Source organism: Myotis davidii, unplaced genomic scaffold, assembly GCF_000327345.1.
Source record: "Myotis davidii unplaced genomic scaffold, ASM32734v1 scaffold923, whole genome shotgun sequence".
NCBI classification, from domain to species: Eukaryota; Metazoa; Chordata; class Mammalia; order Chiroptera; family Vespertilionidae; genus Myotis; species Myotis davidii.
This window is the reverse complement of record NW_006293789.1, coordinates 102,309-112,802: the sequence shown is the minus strand read 5'-3', so window position 1 is coordinate 112,802 and position 10,494 is coordinate 102,309. Positions and strand designations below refer to the sequence as shown.

At 40.5% G+C, this 10,494-nt stretch overlaps 1 protein-coding gene across 7 annotated transcripts in view; it reads left to right on the top strand.

The window, feature by feature from the left end:
- CCNT2 (cyclin T2) overlaps positions 1–6,107 on the top strand; it is a 42,478-nt gene extending 36,371 nt beyond the window's left edge. For 6 of the 7 annotated variants that reach the window (XM_015566527.1, XM_006767741.2, XM_015566529.1 and 3 more), the window contains 2 exons: positions 1,436–1,506; positions 1,950–6,107. In XM_015566527.1, coding sequence (XP_015422013.1) covers positions 1,436–1,506; positions 1,950–3,371 — 1,493 coding nt within the window. In that variant the 3' untranslated portion in view covers positions 3,372–6,107. The remainder of the gene's footprint in view (positions 1–1,435; positions 1,507–1,949) is intronic. The other variant, XM_006767742.2, reaches the window with a different exon arrangement.
- The last annotated feature ends 4,387 nt before the right edge of the window (positions 6,108–10,494 follow it).

Sequence of the window (10,494 nt, the reverse complement as noted above, 5' to 3'; positions counted from 1 at the left end):
GGCCCAGGTCCCAGGCCAGCCTCCTGCGCCTGGACCCCAAGCAGCAGCAGAGCTTCCAGCAGCCAAAGCAGCAGCAGTAGCCAGCTGGGGGGCGGCGGCGGTGGTGGCCAGAGTCCCAGCTCCCCTCTGCCACCCGGGAGCGCCCAGCACAAAGTTCCCAGCTCCCGGCGCCGGTGGCCAGGGACTTCTTAGGTGCCTCCTCCTCCCCACCGCCCTCGCTTCATGAATCGCAAGTTTCCACAGAGGTGGCAGCTGCAGGACGCAGAGCGGGCGATGGGAGCAGGCTGAGTGTGGCTCAGGCTCGACAGAGGGCACCGGCACAGAGGAGATCTCCCTGGCAGCAGGGGGAGGAGTCGCTGCCTGCTGGGGAGATCTCCACGCCAGTGCCCTCCATCAAGCCCGAGCCCGAACCACACTCTGCCCGCTCCCATCTCCCGCTCTGCATCCTGCAGCCGCCGCCTCCACAGAAACTTGCGATTCATGAAGCGCGGACAGCGGGGAGAGCCCGGGTGGCTCCAGCGCTCCAGGGTCACGTCCCACTTTCCTGGCCCTGGGTTGGCTGGCTCCTGGCGGGCAGGCGGAGCTCATGCTAAGGCAAGCGATGCCACCGATCCCTCGCCCGCCCCTGGGTCGCACACGGGAGTGGGCCCCCTGTCTCTGGTGAGCGGGGGAGGGCTGCAGCGAGGCGATCGGCACCACTTGCCTTCGCCCCAGCCCCCGCCTGCCCCCCGGTCGCACACGGGGGCCAGGATGTCGGCTTGCGCTGTCCTACCCTGCCTACAGTATGCAAATTAGCCGCCATATTTGTTGGCGGTTAACCACCATCTTAGTTAGCAGTTAATTTGCATATCGCCCTGATTGGCCTATGGGAGTGTAGCGAAGGTACGGTCAATTACCATGTTTGTCTGTTATTAGATTAGGTCTTATTGGGGGTACATCATGTTGATACCTCTTATTGCTAGTAATGATAACCATCATCACTTGGTTAAAATGGTATTTACTGTGTTTCTCCATTGTAAAGTTACTGTTTTTCTCTTTGCAATTAATATCTTGAAGAAGATACGTTGGAATTATACAAATATCCTTCTTTTTCCTCAAACTTTTGCCCACTAATTTTAAATCTATTGATGGATCTTGCCTGCAACAAATATTATTATTGTTTTTGCTTAGTGGAGGTTTTTATTTGGGGGGAATATTTTTTTAATGCTACTAAACTTTCCAGAGATTGTGAGCAAGCATATAAAATTTGGGTGTGAGAGTGATTTTCTTTAAAAATACTAGTTCAGAGCTATGTCTACTGTAAATGCTGAAGGTTGAATAGGAGGGTGATACTGAAGTAGATGAACTCTTGAGAACTTTTTTAATATTGCTCACTTGATAGAAATTTAAATCATAAAGGCACCTTCTAAGTTATAAATTTAAATTTTATTTTTAGAGTTAACACATGAATTTCTACAGATACTGGAGAAAACGCCTAGTAGGTTGAAGAAGATTCGAAACTGGAGGGTAAGAGAATTGGCAGGGTTTAAAAGATTATCGATTTGTCATTTATCTAACAATTACAAAGCTAACCAGTTTGATTTTGGGGGTTAAATATTCTTATTTCCAGTATTCCTGAATAATTATAATGTATCAGAGGCTATATACACATATATTGTATTCAACTACTATGTCCAATGGACTTTGCTGAGTATTTTATAAATTTTTTATAAACTTCACAATGATGGAAATATTCTTCTCATTTTACAAATGGGGAAGTTAAAGCCTAGACAAGTTAAGTTACTTTCTCAAATAGTGGCTAGGCTAGGTTGTGTATCAAATTCCAAAATTAGTGCTTTCAACATTTTATAGTCTTGTTTTATGCTTATAAATACAGAATTTTTATAAGCAAAGAATTGTGTACTAAATTCCTTTGTTGTCATTGCTTCTTTTGTGTTTTATTTAAACAGGCTGATCAGGCGGCTAAGAAACCAAAAGTAGATAGACAAGTATCGGAAACACCGCTTCTTGGTTCATCTTTGGTCCAAAATTCCATTTTAGTAGATAGTGTTGCTGGTGTGCCTGCAAACCCAAGTTTTCAGAAACCATCTACATCAGCATTCCCTGCACCAGTACCTCTGAATTCAGGAAATATTTCTGTTCAAGACAGCCATACGTCTGATAATTTGTCAGTACTAGCAACGGGAATGCCAGGTACCTCATACAGTTTGTCATCACACCAAGAATGGCCTCAACATCAAGAATCAGCAAGGACCGAGCAGATATATTCACAGAAACAGGAGACATCTCTGTCTGGTAGCCAGTACAACATCAACTTCCAGCAGGGACCTTCTCTCTCCCTGCATTCAGGATTGCATCACAGACCTGACAAAATTTCTGATCATTCTTCTATTAAGCAAGAATATACTCATAAAGCAGGGAGCAGTAAGCACCATGGACCAATATCTGCTACTCCAGGAGTTATTCCTCAGAAGATGTCTTTAGATAAATACAGAGAAAAACGTAAGCTAGAAACCCTTGATCTGGATGTCAGGGATCATTATATAGCTGCCCAGGCAGAACAGCAACACAAACACATTCAGTCGCAGGCAACCAGCAGCAGCTCTGTAACTTCTCCCATTAAAATGAAAATTCCCATCACAAATGCAGAAAAACCTGAAAAATATATGGCAGATAAGAAGGAAAAAAGTGGATCGCTGAAATTACGGATCCCATTACCACCCACTGATAAAAGTGCCAGTAAAGAAGAACTGAAAATGAAGATAAAAGTTTCTTCAGAAAGGCACAGCTCTTCTGATGAAGGCAGTGGGAAGAGCAAGCATTCCAGCCCACATATTAGCAGAGACCATAAAGATAAGCACAAGGAACATCCCTCCAACCGCCACCACCCCAGCAGTCACAAGCATTCCCACTCACACAGTGGCAGCAGCAGTGGTGGCAGTAAACACAGTGCTGATGGAATACCACCCACTGTTCTGAGGAGTCCTGTTGGCCTGAGCAGTGATGGCATTTCCTCTAGTTCCAGCTCTTCAAGGAAGAAGCTGCATGTCAATGATGCATCTCACAACCATCACGCCAAAATGAGCAAAAGTTCCAAAAGTTCAGGTAGTTCATCTAGTTCTTCCTCCTCTGTTAAGCAGTATATATCCTCTCACAACTCTGTTTTTAACCATCCCTTACCCCCTCCCCCTGTCACATACCAGGTGGGCTACGGACATCTCAGCACCCTCGTGAAACTGGACAAGAAGCCAGTGGAGACCAACGGTCCTGATGTCCATCACGAGTACAGTACAAACAGCCAGCATATGGACTACAAAGACACATACGACATGCTGGACTCGCTGTTAAGTGCCCAAGGAATGAACATGTAATTGTTTGTTTAGGTCAATTTTTCCTTTCCTTTTTTAATTTAAAGATTGTTAGAATGGAATCCTCCTGATCTAGCAGTGGTAACACCTGCCGTTGCTGCCACTGTTTCAATATTTGTAAGTGCTGCTTTATTCTTCATTCTGAAAAGAAGAGATTATAGTAAACAAGTCTTTATCTCCACATATGATAGTGTTATAAATACTGTAAAAGCATGGAAGGTGCAAAACTCAGTATTTCTACAATTGCAGCTGAGAACATTAGGATGAATGGCTGGCTGCTTCTAGGAATATAAGATGCCTCAAGCATTTGTTATTTATAATTTGAATACTGTAGCTATATTATTTTTGTTGTTGCTTGACTTTTGAATGAGTGTAAATTGTTTTCTTTTGTGTATTTATACTTGTATGTATGATTTGCATGTTTCAATGTTAAAGGGATAAAACAGTATACTGAAAACAGTTTACAGGAAAGTGGAGAAAAATGTACATACATTTTTGTATGTTTAGATATTACCATAAATACTCAGGATTGGAGCTGCTTGTAAGTATAACAATATACAGAATAACTTTATTTTATCTTGTCAGAGTCCATCACTAATCTAAAACAAAGGTGGCACTTTTCATGTTAACCTTAAACTCTAGGCCTTACTGGAAGCCTCTGAAGGGGGACGCTTCAATACCTGATGGGTATGCAGTGCCACAGATGGTCACTTACACTGTGAGGCACTGACCTGCCTTCAGAGGTTCTGACCAGATTGGCTGCTGAAATAGCCCCTAGTTTTCTAAAGGCTTGAAGAGGAAAAAATTAAGTTTACATACTCTTGATGTGAAGTGCAGTTAAATGTTTGTTGGTTTGTTGCAGTACTATAACACGGAGCTGTTAATAATGGTTATGTAGATTACTGTGATTTGAAAACTAAATTCACAAAAAGTACATAGTGAAAAATTAAGTTTTTTCCTTAAAGAAAAAACGTCAACACTACATAGTTTAACAGTAAATAGGGATCGCGTTTCCTTCAGCATTCGGAATGACAGTGTATTCTCAAACATACTCCTCCCCTCAAGCTTGTTTGTGTGTGATGCCACATTTCTTTTTCAGGTAAATTCAGTCTTCCTTTAAAAATAAAATTAAAACTATTACTCTCTCAGTTCTTTTATATTCTAACAATAAATAAAAAGAAAAGATCACTGTGCATTGTATCTGTATTTATAGCTTATCAGGAACCTCTGAGGAAAAAAAGGTAGACAGCTAGTGGAGGTTTTACATTTGCTTGCACGTCTCAGTATAGCCCTGTTGAGGTCATTTTGGCACAGTCATCTGACTTTGAATAAACAATAGACATTAATTTGTTTAAAATTTGTTTTAAACAGCAGTAATACGGCCCTGGTTTATCAGTGAGTCTTCTATTTATTCTGTGGTAAATCTTTGAGCTGTTGAGTATCTTTGAGATGGGTTGAATTCAGCTTCTGTTGAACTGAAAGCTGTCTTCATTTTTCCTCTATGTATATGATTTATTTTTGTTTTAAAAAGCCACTGATATGTGCACAATTGTAATTTTATTCAAGTATGTTGCAGTTGTAAATATGAGAGTTTAATCTTGTGCTCTACTTTTATTTAGTAATTACCTAATTTGCCAATAGCTTTATAATTTTTTAAAAGATAATTGTTTGTTATTTTGTTAATGTTATTTGAATTTAGTATAGTAGGAGCTTCTTTCTAGGGACTTTCCCTAGCTAGCATGTCCTAACATTTGTTTGTCTTGCATAACTTTAGTAATCTTTGTCATTATGTGTAACTTTGTTGTTCTGTATGGCATATTATTGTTATCCACAAACATAATTTTGATGCAGTTATACTTTGACAGTGGTACATAATCCAAGGACTAGTATATAGAATTAAGCTGAGTACAGAATGAGGGAGGGAAGGGTTTTGTTCTTGGTAATTTAGATGTGAAACCTCTAAGGAGCTATCATGTGAAACTACATAGTGTGGTTATGCTACTGTATACTTAGGGATGATAATACCAGGAATTTTAATAAGATTTTGTAAAGAATATCCAGAAAATTAGTGAACATATTTTCAGTATGACATAGAAAACAATGTGAATATTTAAGGTCTGTGACTATACTTAAACTTCACAAAGAATTTGCAGAATTGTTTTGAGATGTGGGAATAAAAGTAATTTTGTTGAATCTTTATTGGTGCTAATGATGGACAGTTAAAAAGTTGGCTAGTGTATATTGTTATGGGTCAGTACTTATTAGTACTTCCAAAATTGAATTTAAAATGCTATGTATTCACTTTTCACTCTGTAAATGTAAATCTTTACAATGACTTTATTTATTAAAGGGCAGCCAGTTGTAATTTTTACAGGATTGTGTGAGCTGTTCAAACTCCTTAACTTCTGAACGGGACATTAGCTTCCAAAACCATGAAGGGGATAAATATGGAAATCCTTTTAAGTTTCAACTCCATTCAGTGAAAATTCACATAATTCATATTACCATGAATTTGCTTTAGCTGTCTCATCAGCCTGGTCCCAGTAGGCTCAACCAAAGAAAAAGACTCTAGAGAATGGACATTATTTCTGAGTCTTCTTGTAAGTAGCCATAAATGAACCAAAATAGTATCACCAAATTTAGGTATGAAATTCCACATGTGCAAAGTACTGTTAAGGTGAAACATTTTTGATGAGATTTTTAAAACTATTTGAAATATTAAAAAGCATTATCTTTTAACAGCGTATAAAAGAGTGATTCATTTTTTAGTTGTGTTCTCCCCAGGTCATAGGTTGTTACCTTTATGCAGAAGCACACTGCATACAAAAGCTTTACTTCTACCTCTTTCGACCAACTTTCCAACATTGAGCTGTGCCCCCTAATATTTGCCTTAGCTACTTTAAAACACAGTATTTTAGAACCAAAACAAAGGAATATCTTTTCACAGAAATTTTCCTGGAGGCCTTCTTTACAAAACTGGCAGTAGTCTTTATTGGGAAGACCTTGCAAAAATCCTAGTTATTTTTTCTTGTTTAAATCCGAGGTTCCTTATTGCAGGTTTTTAAATACTGAAAAGTCATATAAATCATCCCTAATTTTATCTTTGAGTGTATTTATAGATGCAGCTGGCTCTTCCTATGAGCCTGCTATTCATTCTGATTAGAGTTCATAAGAGTCCAAGAAAATTTCTACCGTGATACCTGCTTTCATACAGAATTTCATGAGGGGTGTTTACATTACTTTGTACTCTTAGAAATCTTCAAAACTGAAAGGTTTTCTGAAAAAAAAGACTAGCCAGAGTAAGGGTCAGGTCCTGGGGCATACAGTCTAAGCCACCATCCTGGGGTGGGTGAGGCTCTTTCATACAATGAGTCTGGGGAAGAAAAGTGTAAGAGATTATGAAAGAATTCACATTGGCTCTAGATAAAAGGGGCTGGGAAAGGTGAAACGGGGACCATCCTAGGATAGGCTGTAAAGGAAAGGTATTTGATGCTTTTGTATTGGTTGTGGGCAACAGTTTGGAATATTCATGTGTAAACTGGATGAGACATCATCTGATGACGGCTGTTCTCTAGATCATAGGAACCTGGAAGTTAATTCCCAGTTTCAACATACATTCAGGTATATGAACAGTCTTGTTGGTTTCATTCCTAGGCTCTGTTAACAGATTATTTTCCTGTCTCTCCCTCCCTCCAGCCTGATGTAATTTAATTTGGGATAGGACATCAGGATTTTCCTCTTGTCAGTTGGATACCTTAATTTTGGCCTGTCTATCCCCTTAGAACTAAAGAAATGACTAGTTCTATTTTAGATAACCAATTTAAAGTGGTTTTTTGTTATTGAATGCTTTGCCTTAAAAGCACTTAAAGCACATTTTTGTTATATTTGATCAGTTAAAATTGCTGATTTTTATCCCTTTAACCAACCTTAGAAATAAACAGTGAATGACTGTTATGTACTCTTTAAGTACCCTTGATTGATGAGATATTTTAGGGCTTTGGAAATAAGGACTTTTTTAACATGGTATATTATCTGTAAAGGAAGAAGGTTGTATTGTCAAGAAATCTCACTCTTCCCAAATTTTATCTAAATAGAAAGTAATTGTTTCTTACCTAGTACCATGCCAAAATTGCTAGGTAATTGTAGGCATCTTGCTGTCTCATGTGCCCATCCTATATAATAAAGGGTAATATGCAAATTGACCCTACCAGCAGAACGACTGGGAATGACTGGTCACTATGACACACACTGACCACCAGGGGGCAGACGCTCAATGCAGGAGCTGCCCTCTGGTGGTCAGGGCACTCACACATGGGGAACTCTGCTCAGCCACAAGCTAGGCTGACGGCTGCCAGCACAGCGGTGGTGGCGGGAGCCTCTCCCGCCTCAGTAGCGCTAAGGATGTCCGACTGCAGCTAAGGTCTGCTCCTTGCTGGCAAGTGGGCATCCCCCGAGGGGTCCCAGACTGCGAGAGGGCACAGGCCGGGCTGAGGGACACCCCCTCCCAGTGCACAAATTTTTGTGCACCAGGCCTCTAGTCATATATATAAAAGCCGAAGTGACCATTACAACTGGTCAACAAATCAACTGGCCGGGGATGCGCACTGACCACCAGGGGGCAGACGCTCAATGCAGGAGCTGCCCCCGGGGGTCAGTGTGCTCCCACCGCCAACATCGTGTGGCCAGCCAACCTCTTGTGGTCCCTCCCCCGCCCCAGACTGGACTAGACAGCCCTGATCGGCCCCAGTTGCTGGCCAGGCCAAGGGACCCCACCCGTGCACGAATTCGTTCATAATGGGCTGGTTTAGACAGGCATTTTTACATTAGAAAAGCAGCACATTCTGTCCCTGGCTGCTCAGGGTGCCAAGTTACTATACAAATGTGTTCATTTGAGAATTTAAAATTCAGCTATGTTATGTCTGAAATTGGATCAGTGTAAGCTGACATGTTGCTTATTTTGTAAAAGAAGTTTGCCACTGAAACATCTTTACAGCCAGTGGGTCTTGGATGCTCAAAGTGTTTTCAGTCTGATGCCATGCATTCATTTTTCCACAATGTAGAGTTGCACAGAGCTAGCCTTTGCGCCTGTGGCTCTTTTTGTGGCCCCTTTTGTGGTCTATGTAATTTAACAGTATCTGTTCTGCCTAACGATTCTTAGGTTGTTACACAAGGTACATTGAAGGTTGTGTGGCTAGGAACAATTTTTTCTTACAAAGGTGACTTGTTCACTGTGATCCATCAGTCTCAAAAGTAAATTCTGAAGACTAATTTCTCTTCAAAGTTTTTGAGGGAAGCCTCCCTTAAACCTGCTCAGTTGTTGGTTTAATTTGATTTGCCTGTTGTTAATGAGACGTTATTATTTTCAAGCAGTTTCACTAGGTTTGAAAAACTTCACATGTACTCATTTTGTTGTCAATAATGGAGTTTCATTTTCTGAATCCCCCAAGAACTATTGAATGAGATGTTTGCTGATAGAAAATCCAAGACAGGAATATGTGTATACGGCATGAATTCAATTAGTCATTGAATTTCAGCTCAGTATCTATTACAAGGAATTAATAAAATTTGTGTATTCACAACATAGATCCAAGGCTCTAATATGTCTTGTTAATGTGAATCAGAAATAACTTTCAGTCCCTGGGAAATGTGGGAAATCAGGTCTCCTACTATAACTTCAGATACCACCAAGGAGTATGGTCTCAGGGATCAGGTTGCCGCATTCCAATCTCGGCTCCACCACTTTCTTCCCTACAACATGCTGGTGATAGTACCTATCATGGGATATAAGGTTTAAGGTGTGGGTGATGGGAAGAGCTAAAAAGAACAGATGATATGGAAGAGCATCCTAATAGAGGCATATGTTTTGGGTGTTAGGGAGAGTGGTGAAGGCCAGTCGAGGTGCATAAACTTCAACATGTGCTTAAGCACTGCATGCCTTCCATTTACAGAACTCAGGTGGTTCACTCTAATTCATACTTTGGGATTTTTTTGTTTAACCTCTTCCGTCACCTCCACAAAAACCAAAGAGTAAGTAGTTGCAATTATATGGAAGGGGGATTAACCATAAAGATCTAATTAAACTACTTTAATATTGCTGCTCTTCTCCAACCCCCTCCCGCACCCTCCTTTCTCCACCGATTTCCTGCACCTTCCACCTGAAAAAAATGGAAGCCTTGCGTGGCTTTAATAATACAGAACTAGGGTAGAAGAGCTACTTCCTCCAAAATGCATTTGAAGCCCAAATTGAAATGTTTTGAAATCACATTAAAAGATTTGTCTTCATCTTGTGTTGATAACACCAATATGGTGTTATCATTGGCTTATAATAAATTACATGAGTTTTATTTAGAAATGTTATAAAGTCAGTAATTCCAGTTAACCAGACTTAGTAATTCCATTTAGCGATTCATCCTACTCCTTTGTTTCTTCCCTCATTGGTCCTCTACTGTTTTCAATATCATTTTTTAAAATTGTGCAGTTTTGTTTTAACTACTGTATGGATCGGCCTAGTCCCTCCCTGCAACATCACCTCTCAAAGCAATGGGGGACCTCACTAGTTAGGGTTTTTATCATTTTGCCATGAAATTAAGAGGCTTATTTAAACCTTATAAATGTCCAGACATATGCCTGAACTCAGTTTTTTTAGTCTTTGAAGTCATAACCTGTAGTAGCAACTGCTTTAGGGATGACTTCAGCCGTGGTTTTTCACAAGTTTGGCAGCCATGGCAATAGGACAGTATAATAGAGCTTTTGCTCTGAGTGTTTGCTGTTCCCACCTCAGACTGATGCCATTCACAAAGACTTGTTTACTTTGTTGAGAACCAGTGAAGATGTAGACTACCAACACTGGGTGCTTTCAAGTTCACATATCAGCTGGAAAGCCTTTTAAATGCAAGTTTCTACATTATGTAGCTGCTTTGAATTAACACAAGTGCAGCAAGTATGAGGAATGAAGACAAACCAGTAGGTGATGGAGGCTTATGGCTGCTCATTGAGCTGATTGAGTGGGTTTTTCATCTCAGAACAACTCATTACACCGGAAGTCCCAGGGCTGGTGTAGTGGTCATGCAGGAGAATCGATAGAGCAGTTGAGTGGAATACAGCATGTTCCCAGTCCCATACTCTC